The sequence below is a fragment of the Schistocerca piceifrons genome, chromosome 2 (assembly GCF_021461385.2).
Source record: "Schistocerca piceifrons isolate TAMUIC-IGC-003096 chromosome 2, iqSchPice1.1, whole genome shotgun sequence".
Lineage (NCBI taxonomy): Eukaryota > Metazoa > Arthropoda > Insecta > Orthoptera > Acrididae > Schistocerca > Schistocerca piceifrons.
Window position 1 is genome coordinate 271,461,516 of NC_060139.1, and position 19,986 is coordinate 271,481,501.

General features: G+C 41.4%; 1 protein-coding gene across 2 annotated transcripts in view; it reads left to right on the forward strand.

Moving 5' to 3' along the window:
• LOC124776503 (cytochrome P450 6a2-like) overlaps positions 1-19,986 on the forward strand; it is a 53,878-nt gene that overhangs the window by 13,258 nt on the left and 20,634 nt on the right. For both annotated transcript variants that reach the window (XM_047251523.1, XM_047251524.1), the window contains exon 3: positions 18,995-19,235. In XM_047251523.1, the coding sequence (XP_047107479.1) occupies positions 18,995-19,235 (241 nt within the window). The remainder of the gene's footprint in view (positions 1-18,994; positions 19,236-19,986) is intronic.

Genomic DNA, 19,986 nt, shown 5'->3' on the forward strand with positions numbered 1-19,986 from the left:
TTTCTTACCAGTTAAAATTCCCAGCCTTCAGCCGGTTTCTGTCCGCCTCGATAGCTGAGTGGTCAGTGCGACAGCATGCCGTGCAAATGGTCTCGGGTTCGATTTCCGGCTGGGTAGGAGATTTTTCTGCGGTCAGGGACTGGGTGATGCGTTATTTTCATCATCATCTCATCCCCAACGACGTCCAAGTCGCCGAACTTACATCTACTAAAAAGACTTGCACTAGGCGGCCGCTCTACTCGACGGGAGGCCCCGGCTACACGACGTTTCAGTTGGTTTATTACGTTTACTCGGAATCAGAGCACAGCATACAGCAGAAGAGCAACATTAAAAGAAAACTATACCATGAAGTGGAAAGTATGTACGTACATAATGAACTGAATGAAGGGTGGGAATTTTAGTTGGAAAGAAACAACTTCTGACAAAATTCAAATGAAATTCTGCATTCAAAATTAATGCTTTTAAAATCAGATAAATGTTCACAATAGTATTTATATAACACGACTTTAAGCAAGGGGAATCTTATCTTTCCATCAGAGCAATCCATATAACAATCCTGCTATGTGAACTTCGTTACTACATTCTCGACAACACGGAACAATGCTACATGCTTGTGTGCTTACCTCGATCTCGCAAATTTCCTGAAAAACTAACAAATATTCTCCTTGGCTTCTCTCTCCATAATTGCATCAAAAATTGTCATACTCGAATTCCAGCTATCTCCTATCACAATTATAAAGAAAATTTCCTGAGCATTCTTCAAAATACATCTGCTACTCAACACTGCTCAGTTCAGGCAAAGATAGTGTATGAATAGTCAAAGATTACTCAGCTACATGACTTTGCTCCATGTTAGCTGTGGCTATCGATATTTATGTGAAAACCCCGATTTCCTTGAATGATCAAAATAATATGAATACCTCACACAACGACCTCGATTTCAACAGGTCATTCAATCTTAATCTTCCTACCTATCTTTCAAAAGAGATGTGTTCATAATATACCGAACTTCCGTCTTTCCTCCGTCAACCAGCTAAGCGCGAGAGACTTTCTTCGATGGAGATATGGTAGGGATGTTGATGAGCAGCCGTGAAATTTTTTCGGCCAGCATAATGTATCAGTCGCTGGAGATCAGCCTATGTGTCGGATTCCAGTAAACTGTGAAATAAAGAAAAAACCGAGCAGTGACACGGAATCAGATTTGGCAAAAAGCTTCGGCTGTAAAAGTGCAAACAATTTGCAAGATTCATCAGGCTTTCTTGAACGATGCCATGAACAACTGAGGTACGAAGGAGTGGTGCAACAGCTTCTGAAATGGCCGCACATCAGTGGATGTTTAAGCGAATCAGCGAAAGCTTGAAAGGTCGAAACCACAGCTTCACTGAACAAATGCGACATTAGTCATCAAAGGTCGCAACACCATAGTACGAGAACCTGCGAATGAGACAGGAGCATACGTTGATTGGTATATTAGGTTTTCATTTAGGCAGAAGAAGAGTATCTGCAAAATTCGTACCGAAGCAGCTGTCAGTGCAGCAGAAGCATGCTGTCTGAAAACCGCACAGGACTTGTTGAACGATGATCGACGGTAGCACTCTGGCGTCAACACCACCAGTCGCTGGACATTACGTGTTATTTCAGATACACTGCATAGCATTTCATAATCTCCCGATAGTATCTGTTTAACACCGTTATTAAAAATATCAAGTGTCATAGTTTTCGTTTATTTAGTGTCTTCTGGTACCTAAAATTTACGTTCAGCGGACATCTGTGTTGCGTCTACATTCTCGTGTTTCCTTACGGGTGCCTGGCATCTACAAATTACCTGCACAACCCACCGAAAGATAAGTTATCAGCAATTATCAATGTATTGAAGTTTAAGTGTGTGGTAGTACTTTTTAACTTACTGTTAAAGTAGCGTCATGTGTGACAAGTTTGGATGTCACCGTGGCTTATTGGTATGCGAGAGACATGTCAAGACTGTTGGTTGATGTTTCACGGGGATGATTGTATCGAGGAAGCCATTGAGTAGCAGATGGGGGCTTCCATGGAGTTGTAGATCACGTAGTCGTATGACGAGAAGCATGGGAAAGGGAAGAAATATTTGTGCCCATCACGTAGAAGTAGAAATGGCGTATTTTGAATTTAGCTGGTGGCAGGGGATAGAACTATTTTCTATTTGGAAAGTTGTGAAAAGTAATAAGCAAAAGGAGAAAAACCTTAGATTTTCACATTCCTGTCAGCAATCAGTTAGACTTGTTAGTTGAAATGAGAGAGCAGCTTCTAACAGTTTTTGAGCAAAGTAGAATGCTTTAAGGCTACATTAATAGAAAAGTCAAGTGGAAAGAACAGAGTCCTTACGCGTGATACTAGTCGTGGGAGGCATGTCTACCAAATTCTACAGGAAAAGCTAGATATGGGATGCTACGTCACAAGCATAATGACACCTAGTGGCAAGCCTAGCCAGGTGAACAAGAACGTAGAGCCTTTACGTAGAGATTTTGATGAAAAGGATCAGGTACTTATAGGAAGAGGAGCTGATAACAATATGCCTAGCAACTTATAGTATAAAATATGAGCAGCAACAGTGCACGCACGTGTGGATTTTGTAAATGTTTTACAGCACCATGACCAAACCTGCGTTACGATTACCGTCAGCCATGTAAACAAGGAACTCAGTGAAGGCTGTCCATAAATCCGTAAGAGTTCGAGGGGATGGAGGTCTCTTCTGAACAGCACATTGCAAGGCTTTCACATATACTCAATAATGTTCATGGCTGTGGAGAATGGTGGCCAGCGGGAGTGTTTAAAATCAGAAGAATGTTCCTGGAGCCACTCTGTAGCAATTCTGGACGTGTAGTGTGTCAAATTTTCCTGTTGGAATTGCCCAAGTCCGTCGGAATGCAGAAAGGACATGAATGGATGCAGATGATCAGACAGGATGCTCACGTACGTGTCACCTGTTATTCGTATCTACTCGTATCAGGCGTCACATATCACACCAATTGCTCACGCCCTACACCATTACAGAGCCTCCACCAGCCTTGGACAGTCCCCTGTTGACATGCAGGGTCCTTGGATTCATGAGGTTGTCTCCATACCCGTGCACGTCCTTCTGGTGGATACAATGTGAAACGAGACTCGTCCGAGTAGGCAACATGTTTCCAGTCATCTACAGTCCAGTGTCGGTGTTGACGGGCCCAGGCGAGAGGTAAACCTTTGTGTTGGGCAATCATCGACGGCACACAAGTGGACCTTCAGCTCCGAAATCTCATAGCGAAGAAGTTTCGTTGAATGTTTCGCCCACTGACTCTTGTTGATGGCCCTGCATTGAAATCTGCAGCAATTTGCGAAAGGGTTTCACTTCTGTCACTTCGAACGATTCTCTTCAATTGTCGTTGGTCCTGTTCTTGCAGGATCTTTTTCCGGGCGCAACTATGTCGAAGATCTGGTGTTTCACTGGATTGCTGATATTCACGGTACACTCGTGAAATGATCGTACGGGAAAGTAGCCTCTTCATCGCTACCTCGGAGATGCTATGTCGCATCGCTCGTGCGCCGACTATAATACCAAGTTCAAACTCACTTAAATCTTGATAACCTGCCATTGCAGCATAAGTAACCATTCTAATAACTGCACCAGACACTTGTTGTCTTATATAGGCGTTGCCGACGGCATCGCCGTATTCTGCCTGTTTACGTATCTCTATGTTTGAACACGCTTCTTTGGCTTCCGTGTATTTCGTCGACGCTGATGGTGTACTGCATCATGAGTATGCACCTGCAGGCCAAAAAAATCACACTGGAATATTACTAGCAGGTTCTTTGTCAACGTCATAATGTTGTTGTGCCGGAAATGAACGAATCTGTAGCCAGGAAAAACTTGGCAGCTTCGTCATGATGACGCTCCCAACCATTCTGCGCATTTGATTCAGACTTTCAACGCCAAACAAAACATTTCTAAGGTTAGTCAAGCTCTATAATCTACCACCATCGCTTCGTATTACATATATGTTTGCAATAGTGGTGGAGCGGCAGGAGAAGTGTGTGCATTACGAAGGAGACTACTGCGAAGAGGACAAGGGATTTTATCTTCAAATACAGTATCGTGGCAACAGAAGATTAGATACTTTATTACTCCGTAGTACGTGGCAGAGACTACTTCACACGTATATTACCGATTGAATGTCCCATTGCATTCCTGTACAGTGACGAAAATACGACTGCCTTTTCCCTCTGCACGTGTCCTAGATCTCTTTTATTTCTCCCCTTGGTAGATACACGTATGTGGCAGGAGAATTGTAGCGCTGTTTTTCCTCTGGTTCTTTAAAGCTCGAGGGAACTACATCGGATGCCTTAGAAAGACTCATATTTATGCTCTGCATGCATCTCTGCAATGATGGAAATAAAGGAAATGTTCTAGGTGAAAGGGTACCATTGCTACGATTCGCTGGTGACATTGCTATCCTGAGTGAAAGTGAAGAAGACTTACAGGATCTGCTACATGGAATGGACACACTAACGAGTACAGGATATGCATTGAGAATAAATCGAAGAAGGACGGATGCAATGAGAAGCAGCAGAAATCAGAACAGCGAGGAAGTTAACATCTGGACTGAAGGTCAATAAGTAGATGAATTTAAGGAATTCTGCTTCCTAGGCAGCAATATAACCAATGACAGGCGAAGCAAGGAGAACATCAAAAGCAGGCTGGCACTGGCGAAAAGGGCATTCCTGGCTAAGAGAAGTCTACCAGTATCAAACATAGGTCTTAATTTCAGAAAGAAATTTGTGAGAATATACGTTGGGAGTACATCATTGTATGGTAGTGAAACATGGACTGTGGTGGACCGAAAAGGTAAGGAATGAGGAGGCTCTGCGCAGAATCGGAGAGAAAAGGAATACGTGGAAAACACTGATAAGAAGAAGGGGCAGGATGACAGGACATCTGTTAAGACATCAGGAACTGCCTTCAGTGGTAATGGAGGGAGCTGTAGAGGGAAAAAACTGTAGAGGAAGACAGAGCTTGGAATAAATCCAGCAGCTAATGGAGGACGTAGGTTGCAACTGCAACTCTGAGATAAAGATGTTGGCGCAGGAGAGATATTTGTGGCGGGCCGCATCAAATCAGTCAGATACGTTTTGGTCTCATTTTAAAGTCAGATATTTAAAGTTTTTTACATTATTGTTGGTTTTACCTTGTTCCTGAAATGTTAAGGTGTGTCTTCCATTGGTTATGCGGCAAACATCCCGTCTGAAGTCGATTTCTTGCACAAATCGCTGCAGCACATCAGGCGTGAGTTGCTGAATTGCGAGGCACGTTCAACCTGGATAATCCGGTAAGCGTAGAACAAAGCCTATATCCTTCATGAATCCCCAAAATAAAACGTAAAGATGTGTTAGAGGCAGTGAACATGTGTGCGACGCAACTGGCGCACCTCAGCCCGTCTGCTTACCAGGAAAGGAGATATTTAGGATATCCCAGACGTCAAAGAGGCACTGTGGTAATGCACCATCTTCCATTAACTCTACGTTTTGCTCTCATTCATCAACGTCAGTATCGCGGATCAAATTGTTTTCCAGCCTATCTAAATGCGCTACTTCACTGATAGTTTTCTCATCTAAAAAGGAAAGTCCATAAACTTTGTTGCTCCTCAGTGCACAAAACACAATCCATTCTGAGCTATCACGTTCATGTTTCTGGGATTTCCTTGGATTTACAATGCCCCAAATATAACAGCTCTGTTTATCAACTAAAAGTCGACTCTTCATTAAAGATAATCTTTTCTATGAAATCTTCATCTTCATCCAATCGATGTAACATTTAAACACAAAAGTCATTACAAGTCTACAATTATCATTTACTTTTTGCACCATTGTGAACTTGTGTCATTTGAAGTGCAACCATTCTCTTAACACACTCCAAACAGTCATGTGTTGGACGCCTGGTTCTCGAAAAGCTTCCCGGGTCGATTTTATAGGACTGTTCCCAAAGCTTTGCCTCACTTGCTCTACGACCTCATGATACGCATGGGGATGGCCTAATGATTTGTTATATCTTACCGAACATCCAGTTTCAGTATAACACTTGGCCACTCGTAAATCGTAGGATTACTGAAATGATCTTTACCACTGTCTCTACAAAAATTTCGTTACATAGTTGTTGGAACCAAAGCACATAGCGAACACACTAGGAACTGGTGAAGTCTGCCATTTTTGCAGCAGCTGCTGCTAGCGCTCGCAGTGGAGCGATTCGAAGGTCGTGTACTACGTAAGTCAAAACTGTTTTCCTTCAAAATGACACAAGACTAAGTCAGTAAGTCGTGCAAATAAGTTTGTCAGAATTTTCTAAATTGTTAAGTGACAGTGGTATGATGCTGCTTTCCTGACAACGTAATATTTCGCGGCGACATTTTTGAATAATTGCTTCACGGATTGCTTGTCGCGTCAGACTTGAATTCTATGAAAGGCCTCCGACGACTTCCTGCGTTACCATCGTCTAAACAGTGCTCCTGTTTGTTTGGTACTCCATTTAGTTGGTCGAATTAAATCATGAGACACGAATTCACTGAACTTCCATACGCTGCCAGAAATTATGTCGGTATATATGATGGAAGAACATTGGTAGCAATTTCGATTTCGTTAAATGGTGGGTTACTAAGCTATTTTATGTGGTCAATTTCAGCATCAAGCGCCTGTCTCCATGCACCACTTAGCTGTGATATATTCTGATTTCAACAGCTTCTTTGATGACAGAATTCCAGTAGAAAGAGGTATGGAATAATATTTCCGTACCATCAAACGTAAGCCTATGTTTGTTAATGAGGCTGTGATCGACAGAACCAGATTTGTGGAAATTGCGGATTTAATGTAGCAACTATCGTTCTGAAACCGTTCGTATTGAATATAGTACCATTTATATTGATCAGTCAATACGAGTTCAGAAATTTGCACAGAGCAACGTCTCCACATTAAATACCGCGATTTCAGCAAACCTCCTGTAGCCGAATCATGCCTCATGACGGAACGGATGATGTATTATCCCATTCCTCTTCCTACTAGAGTTGTTGTCTGATAAAAGAAACCATTGGGTTACGGACGTTCGGTTCCTTCGTGACGTCTCCACCTCGAAAGACGAACGAGCAAATCTATAACTGAAAGTTAAACGCAAATCTGCCTTCCTTTCTATGTCACGTTGAGAAGAATCCTCAGCTGCTGGAACAATGCTTCTTCTATAGCTTTCCCATTTTCCATTAGTTCCTATTGTATAAATACGTGATCAGTTTATATGTGAAATCCTATATTCTCTGAACGCGAAAGAATCTAATAAATCGCAACGTTCCCGGGGATAAAATTGCCAAGATTCTTCTGACAACTGCTACGAACTGGTTAGAAAAGGATAGAAAATTGCACATCGATTCCTTTTATTGCTCCCACTATCCGCTTCATCTATTCCACTATAAGATTTACTCTAGAACGAGCTAAAAATCTATAGTAATTTCACAGACACGGATTAAAGAAGTATATTTTGCATTTAATTCTGGCCAAACACCGTTACCCCAACATACAAAACAAATGAGACTTTTCGCTCGTAACCACTGTTCCAGTCTTTCCTTTTCATTATTTGAAGGACAAATAAAAATAATTTCGTTACATTGCCGACAGCGAGTAAAATTATTACGGATTTAAGCGACTTCGCTACATCTCCAGTGTAGCAGAAGTACTTTACTACGCCAGGGGCACTATTTATCCTCTTGCACTAAACAGATACATGCTGTTGATTGGTTGTATTAATATCTAGTATGTGATGTCATTTAAAGATATACTGCACATTCCCGGAACTCTTCCAACAAATTTCTGCCTTATGTTCGTCCCTCCACCTTTTATTTCACGTGCCCTTGATATTACGGATAAACATTTCTATTTTATGATGTGATTGAGATGTTCTCAAATAGCCTCGTAATGGGATACTCTCCAGTTCTTTTTCTGTGTTATAGGTAATATTTGGTGCTGATTCACTTACATTTGTCTTTACTGAGAGAATTTTCATCATTTTCCATCTTATCCAGCATGTAACACATATCAAATCGTACCATATTTGGCGTACGCTTCCGAAAGGTAGTATTCGTCAGAAGGAAATAAAGTTTGTACTTTTGAGTGTGACCTTTCCGTAGTTATCCATCGTATAATGAGAATGGTAAATATCTTCTTTAACTTAAAGAAGAAAGTTAATTGAGGAGATAACGCCACAGTTACACATAATACAGAGAGTTGTGGAATTAGTCGTATTATATTGCTACTTACTTTCCTAACAGGCAGAAAGTTATGATTCAGTAACACCACAAGGACTATGTGATCTTTAGCTTGTATACAAAAATGGTTCAAATGGCTCTGAGCACTATGGGACTCAACTGCTGGGGTCATTAGTCCCCTAGAACTTAGAACTAGTTAAACCTAACTAACCTAAGGACGTCACAAACATCCATGCCCGAGGCAGGATTCGAACCTGCGACCGTAGCGGTCTTGCGGTTCCAGACTGCAGCGCCTTTAACCGCACGGCCACTTCGGCCGGCTAGCTTGTATACAGTACTAACTATATTTCATATATAACTGCATAAGCATCAACAACTTTTCTACCTTTAAAAATAATTAGGATCAAATTCATTAGTTTGATTTTGACGTGAACTGCAGTAATAAAGTCAGTAGTTTCAGTTCCACGTTATTAAATACCAGAAAGGAGTTCCGTTTTACGTGGTACGAGTTAACCAGGAAAATCTAAATTTAACAATGAGCGTCTGAAAGGAATTGAAACAGTAGCTCTACGCCTGAACCTGAGTCAGTCGTAAAGTTGAGAAAGAGAAAGGATTGACAGTGCTGATGAGTAAGGTGACGGAAGATGAAAGTTAAATGTTAGAGTTGTGTAAATCGTTGCTTGTCCAAATTACGCCACGAGGGACACGATGTTGAGTGAGATTAGAGAATCTAGTGTTCTAACTGCCACAGTAGAGACGGCTGGAGTACGGGATATACTTGCGCTGTGCGTCACCACTGCAGTTTTAGTCTGAAGCTTAAGCTGCAGTTACTCAGCCATCGATTGAAAATAAATTTACACAGCTGAGTGGAGAAGTAGTAAGATAAAACAACAAATTTAAGAATCTGCACCTAAGCAAGAGGAAGAACACGACAAATAATCCACCGATACATGACTCTATAGTTTCACGAAGTTCCGATAGGTGGCAGCGCTGTACGTGGCCTTCCAAATGGCATCTCTAACGGAGGTAAATTCCAAGCATGGAGCTGTCGCTGGGTTTCTTTTGGCGGAGAAGCAGACCATCGCAGTTATTCAAAGGCGCTTGTAGAATATCTGCGGAGACCTGGCAGTGAACAAAACCACGGTGACCGTTGGACGAGACAGCTATCATCATCGCAGCAAGGTGTCGCAAACCTGTCGGATCTCCGGCGTGCCAGCCTGCGGCACACAGCTTTGACTCCTGCAAACTTGGACGGTGCGGACACTCTCATTCGACGGATCACAATCAAACACCTCGGTGCTCAGCTACACGTGTCTCACAAGTCTGCACACCCGAGAGGGGATCAGAAAATTTGACTGGACTGTTCTTCCTCACCCATCCTACAGCCCTGGTGTGGCACCTGCCGATCGCCACACGTTTGGTCCAGTGAAGGATGCTCTCCGCGGGAAGCAGCACGTGGATGATGGGGAAGTTATTGATGCAGCAAGACATTGGCTCTGACGTCCACCATTAGAGTGGTACCGTGTGAGCCTGCAGTCCTTCTCAGTAAGATGGCGCAGGACCGTCTCATTGAAAGGACATTTAATTATTAGATCTGTAAGATAAAAAAATGGCTCTGAGCACTATGGGACTCAACTGCTGAGGTCATTAGTCCCCTAGAACTTGGAACTAGTCAAACCTAACTAACCTAAGGACATCACAAACATCCATGACCGGGGCAGGATTCGAACCTGCGGCCTTGCGGTTCCAGACTGCAGCGCCTTTAACCTATGGTACAAGACTTTCCCATTACGTCCACGCCGGGGTGCTATTAAAATGTCGGAGAGCCCAGGCAGTAGTGACAATGTAAGGGAAAATAATCAGAAGATAATTAATTGAATTTTGTGTTGGGGAGGGCACTTAACTTGGGTAGTTCGTTCGGCACTATTGACCAGCGTGCTGTAATGGTAAGCATTTCTGCCTAGCAAGCAAGAAGACCCTGATTCGAGTCCCGGCCACAGCCCAAATTTTAATTCATGTCTTCTGCTTCGATCATTAGCTTAGAACCAACTTGCTTTACCCAAAAAAAATTGTTGCATCAGTTATTGAACGCCCCTAGTACAATGGATAAGTCTTTTATTAGGAATTTCTATGATACGAACAACGCAAAAAAATACCGGATTGCTGAATACTTCACAGCTTTTATAGCGCAGATCTGGACTTCAGTGCTGGGAAAGGAAATTCCGAGACAGACTGATCTGACAAATAGATATTGTTTTATACGATTCAAGGGTAAGCTAGTATCATGTGTAAAGGGGGAGACTTTCTCTCAAAACAGGGTATAGCATTATATTTTTACATAAGAGTGAAGCAACACAAAGTGGTCAGGAGTACTTTCTGGCAACACATAATAGAATAGATGTTGTCAATGTGATTAGTGCGTCAGAAGTAGTGTCATGGAAAGAGCTGATCAGTGTTTAGTTACACTGCTGTCCATTAAGATTTCAACGTCATGACGGCGGCGTGCAACAAACGTTGTGTGGCACGAAGTGAATTAACTGGCTGAATATGCAGAAGATAAGCATTTAATCACAATAGCATTTGGTAGGTAGCAGCAAGTAGAAGTACGAAAGAAAAGATTACACAATGGATTTCTTTCTCATTCAATAAACCGCTTCACCGTCTGCAACGAGATCTGCTGGAGTTCGGCAGAGTGGTCTCTCGAGGCAACACTTCATCGTGTCACGATATTTCTGTTCGTGTCGGTCGCGGTCCCACGCCAGGCAAGCGAAAATGGACTCAATGTGTTCAGGAGGAACATTCTTGACGCCAGTCACGTGATGTACCTTGAGTGATCTTTGTATGTCCATGCTTGTACAAGATGGTGATTGGGACTTCGGTTGGTCAATTTGAAGTAAACTGGAGTACGCCTTCAGCCGTAAATTTTGAACCTTTCATCGAGCTACCTGTTTGCATGTTACATTACTTCGTCATCTGGCCCATGCATAAACAGCAATACAGTAGGTGACAAAAGCCCAGGGATACCTCCTAATATCGTGTAGGACTTCCTTTCGCTCGGCATAGAGCAGTATCATGACTTGGTATGGACTCAACAAGTCGTTTTAAGTCCCCTTCAGAAATACTGAGCCGTTCATAATTGCGAAAGGGCACAATTTTATGCACGGACTGACCTCTCGATTATATCCCATAAATGTCGATTGGATTCATTTCGGGTGACTGGGGTGCTAAATCATTCTCTATAATTGTCCACAATGTTCTTGAAGCAGATCGCAAACAACTGTGGCCCAGTAACGTGCCGGATTCTCATCCATAAAACTCCAGTCGTTGTTTGGGAACATGAATTCGATGAATGGTTACAAATCCTCTGCATGTAGTCAAACATAACCACTGCCAGTCAATAATCGGTTCAGTTGGACCAAAGAAGCCAGTCCATTCCATGGAAATACATTTCACACCATTAGGGTGCCACTGTCGTAACGGATCCGTTCGTCGTACGTCCCACATTGATTTCAGTGGGTATTTCACGCAGTGTCGCTTGTCTGTTAGCACTGACTGTCCTACGCAAATGCCGCTGCTCTCAGTCGTTAAATGCAGGCGGTCAGCCACTGCGTTGTCCGCGGTAAGAGTTAATGCTTGAAATTTGGTATTCTCGACACGCTCTTCACGCCGTGGAGCTCGGAATATTGAATTCCCTAACGATTTCCGAATCAGAATACGCCGTATGTCTAGCTCGAACTACAGTTCTGCGTTCAGAGTTTGATAATCCCCGTCGTGCGGCCTTAACCACGTCGGGAAACCTCTTCAAATGAATCAAATGAGTTCAAATGACAGCTCCGTTAACGCACTGGCCTTTTTAACTTTGTGTACGCTGTACTACCGCCATCTGTGTACCGCTGTCCCACGACATTTGTCACCTCAATGTGCAAACAAGCCTAACAATCAACGCTAAGGAATAGTTTGGGACAGTAAATGTTGCCAATGGGTCATGTAAGTCTTATAAGAATCAATTAATATTATGAGGAAGTTAACATGAAACAATAGCCAAATTCAATTTAAGCAAAGTGTCTACCAATGTCGATGCGATAATTAGTAATATTAAAGTTGAATCCATATAAAATACTTAATAGTAATAGGAAACAGGTATACACTGTACCCGCAATATAAATAGGATACCATAACAAGAATCAGTACATATCATCTAGAAGTTAACAGACAAAATATGTGTCTCCTACACAATAATAAAATAATCTGTAACAGTCTGCTGTAGGTAACTGTAACGAACTTTCACTATGTAAAAATACTTAAGAAACATGGAAAAGACGAATAGGCAAAATCACGAATAAAATAATACCTAAGTAAAAAGTATATTCATTAAGTGAATAAACCACATGTGGGCGGGTAGGTACTAGATCAAGATGACATTGCTTGTGCATGAAATGAGTATCTGTGCGTAGGGAATAACACTATTACACAACATAAAATTGGGGGAAGAAGGTTACTGATGTATGCGAGTTGAATGGAAGAGTAGACTAAGAAGACAGCAAAATGATCATTTAATCTAAAGATTAAAAACAACAAATTTGAAAACTGCATCGAAAACTAGATAACCGTGAAGTAGAATAACTATTTACATCTAGTCTCTACACTGCGAACGACTGTGAAGTGCTTGGCAGAGGATACGTCCCACTTTCTCTCGTTCCATTTACGTATAGAGCGTGAGTAAAATGATTGTTAAATGCCTTTATATTCACTGTAATTAATCTAATCTTATCTTAATGATCCTTATGGGAGGGATATGTATGGGGTTTCAGTACAAGTATCTACGAGTATTACACAGATGGTCCTATGTAGAAAATAATACAACCTCTACTGTATTGACTGTTGCGAAAATAATTGTAGATACCAACAGAAAGACAAAAAAGATAGTTCAAATGGCTCTGAGGACTATGGGACTTAACTTCTGAGGTCATCAGTCCCCTAGAACGTAGAACTAAATAAACCTAACTTAACGACATCACACACATCCATGCCCGAGGCAGGATTCGAACCTGCGACCGTAGCAAAATAGTTCAAATGGCTCTGAGCACTATGGGACTTAACATCTGTGGTCATCAGTCCCCTAGAACTTAGAACTACTTAAACCTAACTAACCTAAGGACATCACACACATCCATGCCCGAGGCAGGATTCGAACCTGCGACCGTAGCAGTCGCGCGGTTCCGGACTGCGCGCCTAGAACCGCTAGACCACCGCGGCCGGCTGCGACCGTAGCGCTCGCGCGGTTCCAGACTGTAGCGCCTAGAACCGTCGGCCATTCCGACCGGCGGAAAGACAAAAAGTAATATATAAAATTATAAAACAATAAATATTTGTAAGACTATAATATGTATTATTTCAAATGTTGATAGTTAAAAATGGATTCGTGACTTAGTACGATTAACAATTTTAAATATGTTAATGTTAATAATAAAAATGTACTGTTGAGTATAACCATAATTTATACATCTATCTATAGAGAAGTAATATATCACACGTGAAACGTGAACACAGTCGTAAGCTACCACAATTCTGTAAAAATCAAACTGTATGGATAACATTATGTAGCAATGCAACATATGCAACAGTCTATATGATGAGACGCTGCCAGGAAAGAACTGAACAAAAAAATCTATGTTCTTTTGGATCGACACTTAAAGGGAAATCTGCACAACACCCACAATACAGTGTGATTAAAACATACAAAATATTGATAGTGCAAAACTCAAAAGTCATGTAAAATTGAAAGGCAAATGAAAAATATACGAGTAGTACTGTAGTATCACGGTAGAAATCAGCCATAAATGTACCAGTGAGCAGGTTCATATTAAAGGAATATTGATTATGCAAGGACAAAGAAAGCATGTAATTTCAGTCAAATAGCTGTACATACATAGAAAGATCTTAAATTCATCAAAAACATTAAAGTGAATGGAGATACGTTTCTACATGGTGATACAACCAAACAGCTGATGAAATAAAAGAAGTGTGAGTTAGTTCAATAAGAATATTACAAAAATAAATTAACTAACAGTCTGTGTGCAAGAAGGCAACAACACGTATCTGAGGACACAGCAACGTAAGATATGATATAGCATATGAAGTAGCGATCGATAAAAACTACCGGGACATGTGTATAAAATATCTACATAGAACAGCAAATAATAAGGAACTTTTGTAGATAAAATACATGATATAGTGGAATGAATAAACTAGTGATAAAATAAGAACATGAATTTTATGACACAATGTAGAACACCTCACATATATCACGTATCGAGCCATGGATTATGCCCAGAAGATAGAGAAGTACACTGTGATAAAAATCATGGGATAGTGATATGCACTTATACAGGTGCGTACACAAGTTATAAAAGGCTAGTACATTAGAGAAGCTGTCATTTGTACCGAGGTGGTTCATGTGAAACGGTTTCCCGGAGTGATTATTGTCGCACAACGGGAGTTTTCGCACTTGCAAAGCGAAATGGTAGTTGGACCTAGACGAATAGGACATTCCACTTCGGAAATCCTTAGAGGATCGAATATTCTGACATCCACAGTGTCAAGAGTGTAGCGAAAATACCAAATTTCAGGTACTAACTCTCACCACAAACGCTGAAAGTCTTCACTTAACGACCGAGCGCAGCGGCATGTACGCAGAATTGTCAGTTCTATCAGACAAGCAACAGTACTTGAAATAACCACAGAAATCAGAGTGGGGTGTAGAACGAACCTGTTCGTTTGGTTAGCGAGCCGAAATTTGGAGTTAATGCGCTGTTGCAGCAGACGGCATATGCGAGTGACTCTGCTAACAGCACATCATTTGCAGCGCCTCTCCTGGACTCGTGACCATATCAATCGATTGACTCCAGATTTCAGACGGTAAGGGCAGACGGTAGTGTTCGAATGTGGCGCACAACCACGAGCCATGGATCTAAGTAGCCAACAAGGCACTGTGCAAGGTGGTGGTGTTTCCATAATGGTTTGGGCTGAGTTTACACGCACTGGACTGTTTACTCTGGTCCTACTGCACCCATCACTGACTGGTAATCGTTATGTTACACTACTTGGAGACCATCTGAAATCTTTCAAGGACTTTACGTTCCCAAATTTTTATAGATAACAGTGCGCCATGTCACAGGGCCACAACTGTTCGCAATAGGTTTGAAAAACATTCTGGTCCATTTGAGCGAATGATTTGGCTACCATCGAACATTTAAGGAACACAATCGAAAGGTCACTTCGTGCAAAAAATTCTGCATCGGCAACACTTCCGCAATAATTGACGGCTATAGAGGCAGCACGATTGAATGTTTCTGCAGGAGACTTCCAATGATACGTTGAGCTCATGCCACGTCGATTGCTGCGCCACGCCGGCCAAAAGGAGGTCCGACACGATGTTAGAGGGTATTGCATGACTTTTATCATGTCAGTGTATGACGATGTAATGTAACACCTAAACCGGTGACTTAATAAAGAGTTAAAAATTTACTGGTGGGGATGTAGTGCTTTTTACCTTGGTTGAGGAAGTGTGCTTGTTTACAGCGTGACATCCACACGTGGAGTGCGATGACATCTTGAGTTCTGCCGAGTCCCAGCCTGGCGACCATTGTTGTGCCTTCTCTTGACGGGCAGCAGAGAGAGGTTTGGTGACAGTGGTACGCCCAACAACAGAACTGGACGCAGTAGTGGCACCCTCCGTCTTTTCAGGCGGACCACGATTATGCGTACAGTATCACAAAGGACATACCAGAGTGTGAAAGCACCGAAGAGAACAAATTTTGGCATATTATATTCTTCATCGTTATACGATGCTAACACCTGTCATGATGGTACGATATTTGCCACTGTGTACGCAACGCGGTCACGTCTGGTTTGTGTAGGAGGTAAACTGGCGCGCATATGATACATTTCTGACTTCTTACTGTCTGTGGATCTGACCTGTATTCGAGTTTTCGTGAGGTTATCTTTCAACAAGATAACGGAAGTCCTCAAGTTGCCCTTGCTTATTATCCACTCCTACTTCGACACAGGGGTTACCTTTATCCTGGCCACCACCTTCTTCACATCTAGGACTCACGGAAATGTAATGGCCACACACAAGAACGTCGGCAATAGCCTGCCGCCGGCTTTGTGGCCGAGCGGTTCTAGGCGCTTCAGTCTGGAACCGCGCGACCGCTACGGTCGCAGGTTCGAATCCTGCCTCGGGCATGAATGTGTGCGATGTCCTTAGGTTAGTTAGGTTTAAGTAGTTCTAAGTGCTAGTAGGACCTGATGAACTCAGATGTTAAGTTCCATAGTGGTCAGAGCCATTTCAACCATTTTTATAGCACGCCGCTAAGAATGGCGGACTGTTCACAGGGTTGAAGTAGCATGGAATGTTGTCCGTCACGCAGCTCAGTTCGACTGGATGCTTAGCCAGGTCAAGTCCATTTCCTCTGCTAGAGACGGCAGCTTTGTGAGCTAAATTTCATGCCATCTTTTTCCGCAGATCACTTACAAATATATTCTTTCTACTATATTCTATAAGCATGACATATAAATTTTCGTCGTTTGCTATCCTTCCTGCTTCCTGGTGTCGCAGTTGTAACGACAAACAATGCGTTATGCTATACAGGACATTTAATTATACACATTTACCGTGTGACAGCGTTCTATTTGTAAGAACACAGGAGTGCATACTGCCTGTATTTCGGGCACAATTTTTAACGTTTCTGCCACTCCGCCGATGTCATCAGTCAGCTTTCCTGTGTAATAATTACCCTCTTGTTTTCATGATTTCTTGAAAGTGTACACTTATTGTGCCTACCTGTAGTTCCTTGCTTATCGTTACGATGATATTTGGTATCACCTTCAGACCGCTAAATGTCACTAACAAAATTTATTCAGCGATGGTCAAACTAGAAAAAATCACTACGTTTCCCATGAAACCTGAAGACTAGAGTTTGAGTGTGATTTTCTCTGCTTTCGGGCAGAGTTTAAAGTTGGCGATTGCCTTGCTTATGTGAATAGACATGACTCTAAAAGGGATAAAAGAATTAGCCTACAGTATCCGCTAATGTGGCATCACATGATATCATGTGTACCTGCGCATACCTTCGCTATGCTGGTGCATGATGCACTCAATTTATGGTGTTTATTCGATGTTCTGAATGAGAATACCTAAATTCATAAACTCTGTTCGTGTTCTCGTGTCCTTGGTGCTTCCAACTTCGTACTTATCATGTAATTCTGCTGATATATATTTGCCAGCTTGGAACAGGAAGAGAACAAAATGTAAAATGATCTGTTCATTCCACATCGTCTGAATTATATTAACTTTTACTGTGGGACACCATGTTGTAATCTCTGGGAAATTCATTTCTGATACTTCTTTTTTATTTTTTACAAGCTGTGGTTTAGTATTACAACGTTTCTGTTTGTTTACATTCGTATTTCCGTATTGGCAAATACAACCAAATACACGCAGTTTTGCAGATACGAAAAGCGATGTAAGAATTAGTTATTTTAAAACAAAATGTGAGTAAGTTTAAATACTTTTTTCATATATTCCTTGACCAATCGTGCACATTAATGTTCATTTATAAAAAAATGCAGAATGAAACCGTTGTAGTATTATATTTCCGGAGGTCCGTAAATTTCATTTTCGTTTTCTCCGCCTGTTCATCAGATAACTCTATTAACTTTTTAGAATTGATAACAAAACAAGATATACGGCAACTTCCGAGTTAGTCGAAATTGACGATTCTGCCTTCTTTCCAGTAATTTTTATTCCGATTTTCAGCTGCAAAACATCTTATTCCGGTTTCTCCAAGAAATACGCTATACACAGCTGCATTTGCGAAATCTTCTATCTTTCCAAATTTGTCCACAACATAATAAGAACTTATTATATCTCTGGGAGATAATATTGTGCAATCCAAATTAATTATCCTATAAATTCCATTTTTACATGAGTTACTAAAAATGTCACGTATTTCAGATATTTTCCGAAGTTCGTTACTGTTCACGATATCTATTTATTAACTAGATAGAAAATTGTTATTATGTTTCGAAAAACGTACGCCGCTTTCCATAAATACATTCGCATTGTAGAAAAAGCCAAACATTTATTGTCTTATACATATGACATATTTCAGAGTTTCAGGAGTTAATTTCATAACTAGTTAACACAAGCTTGTTATTAATTTTATCCTAACGTTTAAGTACGTATGAAATGATGCCGTTTTGTTTCAAGTGTTCACTATTGAAAACAGGATATCAGTGCAATTATTATTTTGAACTATTACCGTTTCTGTAACATACTAGAAGCCGTTAAGTTGTGGTTGAGCTTATACTGTATTGGCAGAGACTAATGCTAGCACAGTATGTAATTCAGATTCATAACTACATGAGTGATCCTAACGTAAAAGAAGGAAAGGGCGACATTATAATGCCTCCAAACTCCAATTTCGTTTTCTCTGCCAATAAATCAGATGTCTATCCGCAATTCAATTGCGGCCCTTAAATATTCATTTAACATTATTTCATTGTGGTATAAATATAATAATCTGTTTGGTACTTTTCTACTTCCTGTTAAAATTCTTCAGTTTCTTTCCAATTCCTTGGGTGAACAGGAAGAGTAGACGTAGAGCCGGAAAATATCGATTTCTGTTAATGTGCGATGATAATGATAACTGCGATAAAGATACTTTTATTTCTTACAGGTTTTTGACACATCGACCACAGCTGCATTTCGGCAAGTCGTCGCACAAACATTACCAACTGTTGCACTGCTCCCCGGAATGAGTTTCTTTTCCAATCACGTAAAGGAATTTTTCGACAGAATTGCAACAGAAACCTACCAGTACAGAGAAAAACATAATGTTCTTCGCGATGATGTGGTTCACCTGTTGATGACGCTGAGACAGGAAGGGAAGCTAACTACAGAGGAAGGAGAATGTATAGGTGAGTAGTTGACCTCTGTCTGCGTCTCTCACTTGGTGGCTAGGACACCTGCGAAAGTTATCTATTATCTTTATTAAATGAACCATTATCATAACTGCCTTGTGCCCGTTAGTAAAGATTTCACTTCAAGTGGGGAAATGTGTAACTCATCAGGGTCAAGCAACTGTATTGCATAGTTTCATTTTTCGCTTGATTCCAAAAGCACACAGCCGTGAAAATAAAATCTGCTTCCACACTTTGTTGCTCCATTCTGTGCATTTTGAGAGACTTTAACCCATTTTGGCTTACTGTCCACAAGGTGATTCAGACTTTTCTGCTCAAGCCGTCTCCACTCTTAGAATGTGGCACTCTTGATGTCATCCAATGTGTGTTTACGTTTTCTGGATGACGGACTACTGTTTTCAAATCCCAAGCATGCTGAAGTGGCCTGATGCCAGAAAGATACTGCATGCCATTACATCATTCCGTTCGTTTAATTCCTGCTTCCTAAAGAACAGTGTGCGAAGTGGGATCGGTTTCCAAGTGCTCTATCGTCGTGAAACACGAACGCATCGTAGGCAAGCTGACTGTGAGACTGCGTAACTGGTTGGAGCTTCCTGTCCAAACTGGTTGGAGCTTCCTGTCCACGTGATACGTGATCCTGATTACCTTCTACAGTGATGGTGAAGTTCGGATGTCCTTGTGCGATACTGGTCCAAAACGGATACATCCACCCCCTTCTGAATACATTTGACTGCGTCCTTGAGACGTG